The sequence below is a fragment of the Rissa tridactyla genome, chromosome 2 (assembly GCF_028500815.1).
Source record: "Rissa tridactyla isolate bRisTri1 chromosome 2, bRisTri1.patW.cur.20221130, whole genome shotgun sequence".
Classification (NCBI taxonomy): domain Eukaryota; kingdom Metazoa; phylum Chordata; class Aves; order Charadriiformes; family Laridae; genus Rissa; species Rissa tridactyla.
The window spans coordinates 38,104,214-38,119,404 of record NC_071467.1 but is presented as its reverse complement, the minus strand read 5'-3'; the positions used below and the strand labels follow the sequence as shown (position 1 = coordinate 38,119,404).

General features: G+C 36.5%; 1 protein-coding gene across 18 annotated transcripts in view; it reads left to right on the top strand.

Moving 5' to 3' along the window:
* CSPP1 (centrosome and spindle pole associated protein 1) overlaps positions 1-15,191 on the top strand; it is a 65,641-nt gene that overhangs the window by 23,266 nt on the left and 27,184 nt on the right. For 14 of the 18 annotated variants that reach the window (XM_054189799.1, XM_054189796.1, XM_054189792.1 and 11 more), the window contains 10 exons: positions 1,082-1,183; positions 1,830-1,912; positions 3,570-3,663; positions 4,622-4,679; positions 6,712-6,726; positions 7,659-7,831; positions 8,539-8,657; positions 10,590-10,668; positions 10,965-11,085; positions 13,010-13,157. In XM_054189799.1, the coding sequence (XP_054045774.1) occupies positions 1,082-1,183; positions 1,830-1,912; positions 3,570-3,663; positions 4,622-4,679; positions 6,712-6,726; positions 7,659-7,831; positions 8,539-8,657; positions 10,590-10,668; positions 10,965-11,085; positions 13,010-13,157 (992 nt within the window). The remainder of the gene's footprint in view (positions 1-1,081; positions 1,184-1,829; positions 1,913-3,569; positions 3,664-4,621; positions 4,680-6,711; positions 6,727-7,658; positions 7,832-8,538; positions 8,658-10,589; positions 10,669-10,964; positions 11,086-13,009; positions 13,158-15,191) is intronic. The other 4 variants (XM_054189791.1, XM_054189787.1, XM_054189803.1 and 1 more) reach the window with 1 other exon arrangement.

Genomic DNA, 15,191 nt, shown 5'->3' with positions numbered 1-15,191 from the left:
AATTGGGCCAGCGTGTCTGGGCCCGCCATGCTAAGCTTGCTGCTTTTTACCAAAAAGGTTGCCTCTTGAATCCCAAGGTTTGTTTCTTTGCTTCCTCCCTGCATCCTTTCATCACACTATGGACTAGGCTTTCTGTTTCCTGACTGTGTTTCCGTCTTACGTGACGAGCCTTCCAAGTAGCAGATTGATCATTATCAAAAAGATGATCTTGATCATGAAAGAAGATCATGTTATGCCAAGAGGGTGGATGTTGTTCTTTCATGTTGTTCTTGTGGGTTGTTAAAATGCCAAATCAACGTTTAATAATCTGCTTGCATCCTTTCGCCTTTGATTATTGGCTTTCATTTAAATTACAGAGATGAGCAGAGCTATGGATCTTTTTACATAAAAGAATAAGATACAGGTTTTTTCCTATGATTTCCTAGGTGTTTTGTTGTTGTTGTAGTTTGCTGAATAGTTAGTTCATGACTCTGTCCAGCTCTGGAAAATATATAACTATGTTAGCGTCTATTGGGTACTTTACTTTTCATTGAATACCTATTCTTGCCTTATTTTATCAAGATAACTTGAAGTCCTCCTTGAAGAGCAGTTCATTTGCAAGGCAAGAAGAGCCTGTAAATTCAAGTACCCCACATGTTTTCAGGAAAAGCTCGCTTGTGTCTGTACAATTTTTAGCATCTTTGGAATTATTTGAAGTTATATTACTTCACTTCGTATGTAGATGATTCAAATTTTAACTCCTTAATTTTTCTCTATATGTCTTTTATCTTGATCAAAAGTCATCTCTCTCTTAAATGGTACCAGGTGCATAGTGAAGGGTAGGTTGTTGTAGAAGAAGCTAGGCTCAATAGATAAAGGTTGCATGAACGCAGGTTTGGGAATTCAGAGTCCAGACAGCACTGCCTTGACAGCACTACCACAGTGAATTATTTCTAGGAATTTTGTGGAGTATTTTGAGAACTGGTTCTGCTGCCCAGTGTGCAATTGGGCTGAGGATCTATTTGCATGAAATTGCTGGACCTTCCGTTTCGGACTGAATGTTTTTAGGCAAGCATAGCTGAAAGTTTTCTATTTCTTTAAGGCCCTATCTGGATGGAATAGTAAGAGATCTACCTGCAGATTATGAAGATGAATTAAAGGAGAGAACACGTGTGCAGCAGATCTCCAGAACTGGAACTTCTAGGTGTGGTATACACTGTATTTTTCTGATAATTGCACTATGAAATCATGATGAAAGGAAAGTGTTTATTTAAAATCCCTAATATGTTTTCTGAAATGGCTGATACTTTTTCCTGCAGCTGGGATATCGTAGAACAAAAAAAATGTGTTTCCTTTGAGAACAGCTATTGAAGCTTGCATGCCAATTTTCTTTTTGAAACACTAGATCACCAATTCTCCAACTGAAGACTTTAGACGTTTGGAGTAAAGTGGAATCCTTTTTTGATAGTAGTTTTAAAATTCCTCTTTTTCCTTTTCCCTTTGTTTTGCAAGTCCTGAAGTGATCTAAGTGGATGAGGCAGAAGCAGAACACTTGTAAAGCCCTTACATAAATTCTTGACTGGCACCACTCAGTCTGTCAACATTGTTGAAGTGCTCAACTGAGTCAGTGTTTCTGATGGCTTCAGAAACCGCAGGCAAATGAGAACTGTGAGAAATGCCTTTTTACCAGGCGGTTTCTTCTTTTCTTTGTGATATTTGTTCAGATTTTAGGAGAGCTGTTTTTCATAAATGTATCACGTAGTGATGTAAGCGCATCTGTCATGCTTCACACAGACTGCAAGTAAATTCTCGAGTTTGATCTTTCCATTTTCTTTTTATGTCTTTGCCAGAAATCAGGTACAAATTAGTTCTTCAGCTAATGAACAGGCCAAGCCTGCAGCTGAAATGCCGTATGCAACAGGCCTTGTTCTTGGTATGTATAAAAACCTAACTAATGACACTGAGTTAGCCTTTCTTCGCATAATTTATTTTCCTTTGGGAATAATTAAAAACTAGAAAAATTAGCTTGTTCTTTGTGCTAGTTGTCCCCAAGACTGGTAAATAAATCTTAGCTACAGAGAGAAAATAAAAAAAGAAAAACATGTTCCTTTCCACCCCCCCCTTAATTTAACAGCGCTTTCTGATTAATTTTGAAGAGCCCAAGTTTCTTCTTAGATTTCATTAACCTTTTAAGGCCCAGATACATTCTTAAGTTTTTTTGCAAAATGAAGTATCGGAGAAATATTAACCTCTGTATTGTTAAAGATATGACTTGGTATTGAATTTTAGCTGCAGAAATACGGGAAATGCTTCCGTTCACAACCTTGTGCAAGAGCAAACAGTTCTGATTATCTCTATTCTGATCATCTCATACTGCTTAAATGTAGCTGTTAAATTTAGCAGGGAACATTATTATTGAGTGTGGTAGAGAGGAATACTGTTGAAAACATAGCATTCCTAGCTACAATTCAGAAAATTGTAAGGCAAGAATAAAAGAACCGTCGTAGTTCTACAGATCAGAGCCTTCAAAGACAAGCTAGGTTTGAATTGTGGAAAAATTGACTAACAATTCTGGCAACTAAGTTGTCAGAATAATTTCTATTTATTTTTACATTTGAACTTACCTGATCTTCAGTGCGCTATATGGCAGGTCAATTTTTTGGAATTGTTTAAAGGCAGCATTAAAACAGCACAATAATTGAATAAAAAATTCAGTCATGCATGCATCATGGGTTTTTGTCGGGTTTTTTTGGGGGGGGTGGAGGGTTATTTTTGTTTGGTTGGTTGGTGTTTTTTTTTGTTTTGTTTTAGTTTCTTTGCAGTTTCCTTCACTTTATTGTTCAGGTCTACTTTGCTGAAGACCCATAGTGACTTTGTGTACAGAAATATGTTCAGAGTCCTTGTGTCTGATAGTCATACTATATAGAACATGGTGATGATGTTTTTTATTGTTTTCTGTTTAAAATAATGGAAGATTGCATGCTTATTGTGGGGGAACTACCACAAGTTGAAAGTTTTTTGGGTTCCTTAAAATCCACATGAGATGTTAGCACTATTTCCTGTTACATATACGTATCTGCCAATACTTTGCTAATTTTTAATAGCCATGGGAACCGTCCTAAAAGTGTAGCAACCCCACTCCCTGTGGGTTTTACTCTCTTTGGTTTTAACTTTCATGTTTCTACAGAGCAATGCCTTGTAATTTTGGAGCACCATAGCGTATCTTCCTTAGCTGAGCATTAGGGGAAAAAAAATGTAAAATTTAAGTACATTTTTTTAGTTGCTGTTGTATTGCATAGCTTTGAAATTTGTAGCTTCCTGACTACACAAAAACAGGCAAATTAGGAAAATAATTATGAAAATTTTGGTAGTTTTGATCAACATATTCCAAACAAACTGCCTATTAAAACTAGGTATTTTTTTTTTTCCCCCTCCATAAAGATCCAGTGTTCTGTGCACATTCCCAGATCATATACTCATATACTTTGCTGTGTTTCATGTTTTAAATTGACTGAAATGCAATGTTTTTGTCCAATAACTTTTACGTATTTTGTGGAGCATTTGCGCGAACGTGTGGTCATTTCCATTAGGTGGTCAGGACCGAGAACTTCTCCAAAGGAAAAAAGAGAAATACAGGCAAGAACTAATAGAACAGATGGCTGAGCAACAGCGAAATAAGAGACGGTAATGGAAAGTTACTATATTTTTTAAAAGATAATGGCTGAAATTTAAAGGAATTTCATTAATTCAATGTGGTAAGAATAACTTCCATAACTAAGGAATTCCACCTAGCTAGGTAATGTTGCATACAATTCAACTTATTGGCATGAGAGCTTTAGTTTTTAACAAACAAAATTACCAGGTTTCAATGGAACAAAGGAAAAAACGGTTGGGGTTTTTTTTCATTTTTAAAAAATTATTTTTAATTTCTTGAAGAAGCTCTAACTGAAGTTATCTTTCTGGGTGGCAGATGATTATCTAATTACATTATTACATTACAAAGTTGAAAATGAATCTTGTTTTGTCCTCCAATATAGGAAAGTTACCTTTTACTTTGAAAGCACTTGACTATCTGCCTTATGCAGAAAGTAAAACAAATTTCTTGCTTACCTTTTAGTAGCTGCCTGCTGAATGATACTGTGGGTACATAAAAACACACAGTGATATTAGTGAAGGGAGAAGGAATTAAAAATGTTACTATTGTCAGTTTCACTGTGATGGAAAATGCTGAACAAGCCTAAGCCCTGAAATTACAATATCGTACTTATTGCTGTACTTTTGAATCATTCATTTCAGTATCTTTATTATAAACTTGCTGTAACGTGAATAAGGATCAATTGTTAAGAAATGTCCTGAAAGGTTGTAGTAAAAAGCCATGTGGTGGTTTATGCTTTTATGGTAGTTGAATTTTTATTAGGCGTAATAGATGATAGCCAGATACTTCTTGAGAGTTCTATTTACAAATAATATACAGTAGTATTCTTTGACTCCAGAAGAAATCAAGTGGAATCATGTCTTCTATTATCCTGTATTTTCAGAGTTATTTTAACTAGAGTTGTGAGGTTTGTGCTTTGAACGAATGAGTGTAGTTGTTACTGCTTTCTGATTTGATTTTTTTTTTCTTTTTTTAAAACAAAAACAGGGAGAAGGAACTTGAGCTCTCCGTTGCTGCTTCTGGAGCTCAAGACCCAGAAAAGAAGGTAAAGAACTTGGATTTTCCTTTCACCTTTATAGATGTAATTTTTTTTTTTAAATTACGTGTACATCATGGTCGCTCAGTCACAAAACTCTGTAGGGCATTTATAGATTGATAAATGTTGTGGTTTTTTTCTAATAGGTCACTAGCATAGAGTAAAATTGAAGCCAAGGATAATAAGGCTGTAGCTCATTACACATGCTTTTATCTTAAGAGAAAAATATTTGCGTGGAAGTTATTGAACATTTTCTTTTGCTGTAACTAAATGGAAATTTTGTACAAGCAGCGGGTATCATGGAAAAATACTTAGCGTCCAGTGGTAGCCTGTACATGCACACATTAGTGACCTTTCTTTGGGAATGGAAAGTATGCTGCAGAAAGTTTTTGCTGTTTTTCAGTCAAAAAAAATACAGTTGTTTTGGAGTGGATCTCCTTGCAGCACTGTTTAATTTCAAATCTGTAATTCCTTTTTAAACTATCAAATGTAGTATTTTTATAGGATTTTATAAAAAGCAAGATGCTTATATTGTGTTGCTTGTGAAACTTAGTGCAGAGTTACTACTGTCTCCACTTCCTTAGTAAGGTGATTATTGTACTAAGAGTTTTGATTAGCATATATGAAAGAGTAGGTTGTTAGCACTAGTAACGTTAGTAGCAGACTGATTGTCACAGAACTAGTATGATTTGCGGGTGCATTTGCGAAGTGTCCAAAGCCATTGCATCTTGGGTGCAGTCGAGATCTGCTGTTGGAGGTGTAGGATGGGTAACTTTCTCAAGGAAGAATAAACAGTTTAATAATTTAACTGGTTACCTGTTTAAATTATCAATGGTGCTTTTTTTGAGGGAAGCTACAACACAGAAGGAAACTTGTGCCATTTCTGGAGAGTTCATCAGAGGTAGAAGGAGCTCTTATTTTGTAGAAAATGAAGAAAAAGTAGCTCTAGGATGCTATTCATCAGCGTGTGAGGCAGGAGACTGAGAGTGCACATAGATAAGCAACGAAACTAAACCAAAATTCTTACTCCTAAATGCGGAGGGAGAATACTGACAAGTGGCCTGGCTGCATGTTCCTGCCCTCTCTGCTTTAAAGTATCTGTGGTGCTTGTTTGATCCCTCTTGCGAACCGATTCAGCTTGGTTAACTGGCAAAAATCTGTATCTTTTTTGCTGCTCTAGCTGGCATAGAGAGGTCAGTTGGCTAATCAGGGATTCAGATGGTGAAAGGGAGAGGGATGGAGCGTACAGCTGGGAGCCAGGCAGGAAAAGAGGAAAAACTGAGCAGAGGATGCCGCCTCTTTCGGCACAGCAGGCTGTAAGGTCAGTGTAAACAGTTTTGTCTAATCAAAGCTGACTAGGCAGAAGCATGCTGTGCTGAAGCACTCTATATACCATACGCATCGCAGTCGGAGACTGAAAAGTGCCTGTTGTAGGAACAAAATTATATCCAGAGCAAGTCCAGGGCATGTATAATGTTTTAAAACCATTAATTTAGCTGAAAGCCTTCAATTAAGTAGAATTGCTACATTCATTATGCAGCAGTCACTGTTAGCTTTAAATTGCCTCTCAGGGAGGGATTCTAATTAGGTAGATTTCTTGATTAATTACAGGTTGGTTAAATAGCAATGCCTGATTTAGAATCTATAAATGCAGACTGTTGTATATACTGCTTGTTTAAAAGAAAACAATCCCCAGGATGAGCTGAGTACCATAGTCACATCTGAAATTAGCTACAGAGCTGAAATCTGAGGCACTTTGGGAACAGTTCACATCAAACTTGTTAGTGAGAAAGGCTGTTTTAAATGTTCTCAGGGTTAAGACACTGGATTTGAAAAGACAAATTAAAAAAATACAGTCTGTAGACTGCTTTATAATTTTCAATTGCTGTAGCTCATATCTATTATCTAATTTTGTATTCACATCTAGAAATTTGAAGTTAAATTTTATAAACAAATATTCATGTCTAGTAGATTTTGAGAATCTTAATGCTGTAGCTCATGATTGGTGAGTACTAACTGCCTTGTATATACTGTCTTGCAGCTAAGTGATGAGGAGGTAAAGATTTAATATTTTGCTGAAATACTTCCATATTGTAGGGTATATGGTTTGCTGTTAGATATTTAACAGTTAGTTGGTTGCTGGTATTACTTTCTGTGAATGCATGTTAACTGAAGTCCTACAATGTTAGGACCAGCGAATTCAGAAACAAAATCTGTTTTACTTATATATGAAATTTTTCTGGTCTTCTATAATATTGACTCATTTAAACAAACATTAAAATGTTTATGCGTAGCAGCTGGTATAAGGGCTTTCTGGGTGTGATAGGATAGTTCTGAAACTAACCGACTTGCATGCCTTTGTGTTACTTGCATGTTGCCTTTGACTTTTTTCTGAGGCTGACAGTTATCAATAAACATTTGATGCTTTAAAAAAAAAAACTCCACAAAATTTTGTAATTGTTGGGGTTGCAAAAGCTAATAAAATCAAAGGAACCCAAAAAATGAAATAACAATATTGCAAGGAAATGTTTATTGGAAAAAGTCTCAGTGTGTGTTTGTTTTTATTTTTACTGATTATGAGCTATTTTAGTTTTTGGGGTGGTGGAGTGTATTTTAGAAACTTTTCCTATGCATAATATGATAATACTGTCCGTGTAAGAAACCACTGGCTGTAGATAACCTGTACTGCAGACAACTGCAGAAATACTATTTTTATCCTGGATAGTAACTAGAACCATATACTTCCTGAAACCTGCCACAGAGGCTGGATTTTGTAAATCTGATAAACACTCTGGATTTCCTTGTAGTATTAGATTTCCAGTAATTCCTTGGGAGAAAAAAAATGCAATTATGAGAAATTTGAACAGCTAGTTGGGACCCAGTGAAGTATTTAACACAGCCTAAATGGAGGTTCAGAATGTTTCCTAGTAATAACAAAGTAACTGCTTTTTTTTTTTTTCTCTTTTTCTATTTTTTTGCCCCCTTCAGCCAAATAGATTGAAGCAGTTTGGCTTGACAGCGAGAGCTTCTGTAGAGAATGTACCTCCTGAAAGGCCTAGGGTGGCTTTCCAAACTCCGGTGCCTGTCCCTTCAGCCTCTCCAGTGAATGAAGACTTTCACAGGGGGCTAGCCAGCACTCTTGGTGAAATAGCAGCGCCCAGGTGCTTCACCGTCACGTTCATTTTGCATGTTAAATAAGCTTAGTGATAAGCATGTTATTACTACCCAGTGGCTGTTTGTGTAGGATGAGAGTTGTGCTGTAGAAATGATGTCCATAGCTGTAATATTGAACCACATTGTGGGGGTACCTGGGGCACGTGCCCAGCAGTGTCTGTATTGTTAGAAGGCTGGTTAGAATGGCATGGCTTTAGCCCCTGTTAATTAAGCGATCTCCCAGGGGTAAGCTCAGGAATGTAGTGTAGGTGAGGGACAGCTTCCACTAGACACTGTGGTTGAGACTAAGCTGTTTTGGGAGAGAGAAGGAGCGTTAGGCATGTGGCTGGAGCTGTGCTGTACCACTTGCCCTTTGACCAGAGACTAATCCTTGGCTCATTTTATTTACTGTTACTGATGTAACCAGTAAGTATCAGTAACTGAACCAGTTAAATAAGGCATGCTTATTTTATGTTCTTTAGATCTCTGAAATAGTGTGCATTCAAGTACTACTCCCTAAGGGAAGGTTAATTTCCTACTGAGGCTTTTTGTACCTTGTTCCTGTATGGCACTAATGAGAGGTCTTGGGCTGAGCTAAATATAGAGTTTTTCTATAGTGAATTCTCTTTCTCTTTTTTTCCTTTCTTTCTTCTTTTAATGATCTCTCTTTTCAGTTGTACAACAAAAAAAAAATTGCGTTCCTTTTTTCTTTAAGGCTTGTGCCGATGCCACCGCCTCCACCACCAGTTTTGACAGACAACTATAGAACACCTTATGATGACGCATACTACTTCTACGGGGTTAGGAATCCTTTGGATCCCAATCTTGCATATTGTAAGTTGATGATTTTAGGCGGATTGGTTGTTAGAGTGATTCAGGTAACTGCTTTTAATCTAGTTAAATGATGAATAAGTTTGATCTAGTTACAGCAATTTAAATCCATTTCTTAGATGTGTGTTGAATGAAAAGTAGTCTTTTTTCAATGCTAGTTTTGAATGAAGTGGTTTTCTCCAACTGCAAAAGGGGCTATGGCTTCCAGAAATCTTGTTCATTGCTTGAACAAGCTCTAGTCTCAGCTACTTAGCCTTTACTCCTACCAGATAATTTCCTTTATAGTTTTGATAATCAAAACATTATCTTCTAAAATTGCTTAAATCATATTATAGTCGATTACATGTTTAGGTGTTGTTACAATTTCAGATATAATTTTAAATATTTTAAAGGAACTGTATGTAGTAATTGAACTTTTTATTTTAAGAAGTCTTTTTTTAATCTACCCTTTGACTGCTTCATGATGATTTCATGAGTGAAACAACTGGGATGTGTGTGTGGAGGGACGGGATTGTGTGGTGTTTGTTTTTTTTTTCCTTTTTAAAAAAACTTTAAAAAGTTGTTGTGCTACCTTCATAGAAAAGTTACAGAATCATAGAATGGTTAGAGTTGGAAGGGACCTTAAAGATCATCTAGTTCCAACCCACCTGCCGTGGCCAGGGACACCTTCCACTAGATCAGGTTGCTCAAAGCTTCATCCAAGCCTTGATCACCTCCAGGGATGGGGCATCTACAACTTCTCTGGGCAACCTGTTCCAGCTCCTCACCACCCTCAAAGTAAAAAATTTCTTCCTAATATCTAATCTAAATCTGCCCCCTTGCAGTTTAAAACCGTTACCCCTCATCCTATCGCTGCACTCCCTGATAAAGTGTCCCTCCCCTGAACAACCCCAGCCCTCTCAGCCTGTCCTCATAGAAGAGGTGCTCCAGCCCTCTGATCATCTTCATGGCCCTCCTCTGGACTTATTCCAACAGGTCCATGTCCTCCTTCTGTTAGAGGCTCCAGAGCTGGATGCAGTACTCCAGGTGGGGTCCAAGTTAAAATAAAGGAGAAAAAAAAAACTTAAAAGAATAACCCTTACTGGTTGATTTAAATGAGATTTGTATCAACTGGGGAATTTCAGGAATGCTAGAGATTTAAGAAGAAAATTTTTGAGATTTTTTTTTTTTTCCCCAGTGTAAATTTCTCCCTATCTTGAAATGTTTGAGAAAGTTGGGGTTAGCTTTTTGGTGGTGGTTTTTTTTCCAGACACCTTTTTTACCTTTTCTTTGTAATCTTATTACCCTTGTATCATATAACCTCTTGGGTAAAATGGCTTATGGTTTATAGAGTATTAAATAAATTAATACTTAAAATTCACATATGAGAGTTAGGTTGTCTAAAGGTTTGTTGTCACAAGCTGGAACATTGCTAATGCTTAAAATTTGAAAGTGTGAAATTGTTTTAGAGATGCATCTTGTACTGTTTTGAACACAAACAGTAGTATGCCCAGTAATGTCAAGCCCTGCTGTGGCAGAGTGCTGCAGGTCCCACTTCGAGTACAGATGCCAAATGTGCTGTAGTTCTGCAGGAGGCAGTGGGGTTCTCCGCACAACAGAGGGCAATTTGGAAAGCATGAAGAGAAGTGTTACATCAAGCAAAGTTATTTCTCTTTGTTAATTTGTTGTAGAATAAGTTAATGAAGACATTTGTAAATTTAAAAGGGATTTAATTGAATTTAAGAAGTAGATTTGTACCTTGGCATTGTGTTTCTTGCTTTAGGGGGCATTAATGATTAGCTACATTTGTTATAGAAGTTGAGAGTCCTGTTTGTAATTCTGCAGTCACAGAGCTTGAACAGTGAGTTCTGTTTTTTAAGTAACGGCAAATGTTTATTTTTGAGCATTCAAGGGTTAAAATAGTAATTTCTTTTTTTTTTTTTTTTTACTATGTAGATGGTACAGGTATGATGGGAATGCAGCCCACACCTAATCTGGATCCTCCTTTAGGCCAAGCCCCGGTAGAGCAATCTGTGTAAGTATTATCTGTATTCATATTCTTGGTTTTTATTTATCTGTATTGATATGCTTTTCATGTTGCAAGTATTTTGCTGAAAACGGATATGCCTTTGAATTAAAGTCCATTAAAGACAACTCTTCATAGTTCTAATTAAGAATTTCTGTCTGAACAATAATTCAGTCAACTCCTGTTTTTATATGGATTTATGAAAATGTTTGAGATTATAAATTGCCAAGCAATTTTTTTTTAAATTTCACCCCCTCTGGACCCTGTGATGTTTTCCTTTTTATATGTCTGATTTTCTAATTCAGAAGTAACTTTGGACAGAAGAATACAGGAGACAGACAAAGAAGCACAGGAGTATTTTCTGAAGAAAAAACAAAGCCTTCTAAAGAGGCAACATTATCCTATCAACAAGAATTACAACAGCAGGTACAGAGTGGTAAAGCTGACGCTTTCTTCTTTTACTTTTTAACATATAATGGTTGTAACTGTAGTACTCTTTCAAACATATTTATTTAGTTTACAAGTAAAAAGCTATCTTAACTCTCCCTCCCTTCATCACTTCCTTCCTCCTATTTCTCTGACCCTGCTTTAGCTCATTTTAGCATTTCAGGTGGACAGTAAACTCTTCAATTTTTTTGTCAGAGGCAGAGTGAATGTAAAGACTGACAGTAAACAGATTAGTTCCAGGCATGGAGTTTTATATAATTATTTTTATAATTATATAATTATTTTAATAATTACATACTATATTGCAATAATTATATAATTTATTGCAGAACAAAAGCAGTGAGTCGGTTTGCTCTGATATTCCTACTGAAAGATTGCTTTTGGGCATTATTGCTCTAATTATTAGGAGCACTCTAATTTCAATAAATTCTCCATGATCATTTGGATACTAATTCTACAGCCTCCCTAATGTTTATCTCTAGTATGCTCGTAGGTGGTGTCTTATCTCTTTTCAGCTCCCTTTTTGACAGAATAGATAAATTTCATGTCTCCTGTCTTCCAGTAGACATCCTAGTCCCTTACTCATTTTAGTGGCCTTTTGCTGCTGCATCTTATGGGAGTTTTTATTTATTAACTATATTTGACCGTGATAAGACATGTTATTTCAGAAGAGATTTTGCTAGAACCCAGTTCAGTGTCACTGACATTTTCTTATCTTATTCTTCTTTATGTATTTCTTCAGTGGACGTAAATAATTGTTATAAAAATATTCTCATTCTAATTATGATTGTGCATAGGGATAAAGGAGAGGCTGCCAATCAAGCTCAAATTAAGAGTAAAATAAATATTTAGGAATAGTGTCTGATGTTGCGCTTACTCTTCTCTGAAGGCATTTTCTTACTATAGTCTTAAGAAGTAAATTTTATCTTGCCATATGAGAGACTGCACAATTTGACATAAAGGTCTAATAAACGTGGCACAACGCAGTCTTTCAAAGTTATTTTGCTGCTTATGGGTTGAAAGCAAACAGAATGTATTCTGCTTTTTTTTCCTATAGGTAAACCTGACTGACCATTTTTGTAAATAATTGACAGGACTAGATGGGTCTTTGTGTTGACTCATTATATGTCTTATGAAATTGTCTGACTGCTTGATAAAGGGAAATGTTTATCTAATGCACAGAAGAAATAAACTTAAGAAAAAATACATTAATAGATTTCAGCTACATAAATAATAGCTAATAGTTTAAAAGCTTTTTAAAAAAAGTTGGATTTTTTTAACAGCTATTATCTTTATAAATGCTACATTAAATTATTAGGAGACTTAGTTATATAAATTTAGCCTTATTTTGAAGAAAAGGAAGAACAAGCCACGTGAGCAGTTCTGTGTTATCTGCATACATCATCATGTATTGCTGCAGAAAACTATTTCATGAATCATTATAGAATCGTGTAGTATTCTACTAAGGCATTTATTTTTAAGAGTCTTTCTTCATCTCCTGTCATCTCTAGTCTAAGTTCTGGTTAAACAAAATATGCCAGGTTGAGAGAAGCAAGTGCTGTGATATTGTAGAATTTTGCCTGTTTGATTTTCAGGCAGTATGAACTTCTGTATCACAAGATCCAAGGATATGGGACTTGACTTTGCTGCAGGTGTCTGCTGTGAACATTTCTGGAACTTAGAAGTCTTATAGTATGTTTCTCTGTGATGATGCACAACTGTACATGCACGTTTTGACAGCAGTATTCAATGCACTGTCTGCAGTATAGGCAGTGAAATGTTTGCAGTTTGCTTGATATAGATGGGTGGAATGGGGAATTATAGTATTCACCTTGCTCTGTTAACTTTTCATTAAAATTATACTTAATGGGATATTTTCATGCTTTGGTTTGTTTGGGTTTAGATAAGAGAGAGAGAGGAACGACGCAGACGAGAGAGAGAGGAGAAGGAACGCTATGAAGCCAAGTTAGAAGCGGAAATGAGGAATTACAACCCCTGGGGAAAAGGTGGTGGTGGTGCTCCTCTCAGAGATGCAAAAGGAAATCTGATAAGTATGTTTGCCAAAATTATGGATTGTCTTTTCAAGATTGATGTTTTCTTGCTCTTGTAAAGGTTCTATTCAGATATGTTATTCCTTGCTGCTCAGATATGTTATACCGACACTGGTAGCCCTTTATCGACAAATAGAAGTTCTTGTTTCAAGCAGATACGCTCTAGGAATATTTAAGTGAGTAATTATTTTGATTTCAGTAGAATCGTTCAAAGAGTACAAGTTGAACATGGGAAACACGTGATATGAATTCAAAACACAATAGTAAAGGGAGAAGGAGGAAAACAAGCTGTTAGAAACAACTGCAATACAAATATGCTGAAGTTTGTTGTGAAGACTTTAAATTAAACATTTTCCAGGAACAGTTGTTTTTATTGTTTGTATTTTTTTTTAAATTGCTTCTAGGCTTAGAAAGCCTTACTTGGGACATGGAAAATGGAAGCGTGTTTGAATAAATATATAAAGCTAAGTGGACTATTTAAATTTCCCCAAGTAATGCTGCTGGTAAATGGCTATATAAATAGCGGTCACACAGCAGTAATGTTTTTTAAGATTTATGTTTTTCCAAGTGCTGTTTTATAGAAGATGGGACTGTAGTGGGCTGGGAGATGGCTGTGAGTGGGGCAAGTTGTTCATCCACCCCTCCAGTAAATTGGAGATAGATGTAAGATTAAAACTCAGATTCCTGATTCTCGTTCCTACTGAACCCCAAAACAATATTTTATCTAAAATAAAAATAGAACTCTGTAGGTGCAATTAGATTTGTATATTTCAAAACAAAATTATTAACGCTAAATTAACTTAAGTGCCATAGATCCTCTTTTGTTGAACACTCTCCCACATAGTCTATAGAACAGTTTTGGAAATCCGCTTAATGATGTCTCACTTAAGATAAGTCAAATGGACTGGACGCTTTTTGCTCTTTCTCCCACCCCCAGGAATTTGAATGCTTCCAATTATTCTGGGAAAAAAGATAATACCTAATGAATTACCCAGAGGAAGTGAAGAGGGGTCTTTGAGACAAGCATCCCTCATGTGCATGCAGGGGTATCAGTCAGTTTCCTCTTCTGGAAAGCTGAATACACTAGTGGAAGCGGTAGTAGTTATGGTCCAAAATGACTAGAAGTGGTAACTTTTAAAGTGAGTCAGTCTTAAAATTTTAAAACTATTCATTTCTCACGTGAAGCAAATTGATTTTCTTGTTACTGGAGTATGATGATGAAATCTGATTAGATTTTTAAAATATGTCTTCCGGTAATAGAATATGATAATTTTCAAAGCATGGAACACTTACTGGATAACAGTTTATATATGAATAATTAGTTTCAGTTTTATGATACCTGAGCAACATACGTCTAAATTCACAGTGTAGTTTGAGGGCAGGGGGTAAAGCTTAAATGCTTTTTAAAGATTGTGTGCCCGAATAACAAGTTTAGAAGCTTGTGTTGAGGATCCAGGTTTGTGTTTATCCCCAGAGCAGAGAGAGGTGTTCACACTGCCTAGCTTCAGGCACTGCATTTAAGCGTTTGGCTGCTTTCTCTAGGCTTTATAATGGTGTGAGTAGAGCAGGCCAGAGGAAAGTGTAGAATCATAGTGGTGTTTAGGTTGGAAAAGACCTTTCAGATCATCAAGTCCTACCTTGGCACTGCCAAGTCCACCACTAAACCACATCCCTTAGCGCCACAGCTACGTGTCTTTTAAATACCTCCAGGGATGGTGACTCAACCACTTCCCTGGGAGGCCTGTTCCAGTGCTTGACAACCCTTTACGTGAAGAAATTTTTCCTAATATTCAATCTGAACCTCCCCTGGCGCAACTTGAGGCCGTTTCCTCTTGTCCTGTTGGCTATTACTTGGGAGAAGAGATCAACTGCCACCTTGTTACAACCTCCTTTCAGGTAGTTGTAGAAAGCAATAAGGTCTCCCCTCAGCCTTCTTTTTTCCAGGCTGAACAACCCCAGTTCCCTCAGCTGCTCCTCATAAGGCTTGTTCTCTAGACCCCTCACCAGCTTTGTTGGCCACCTTTGGACACACTC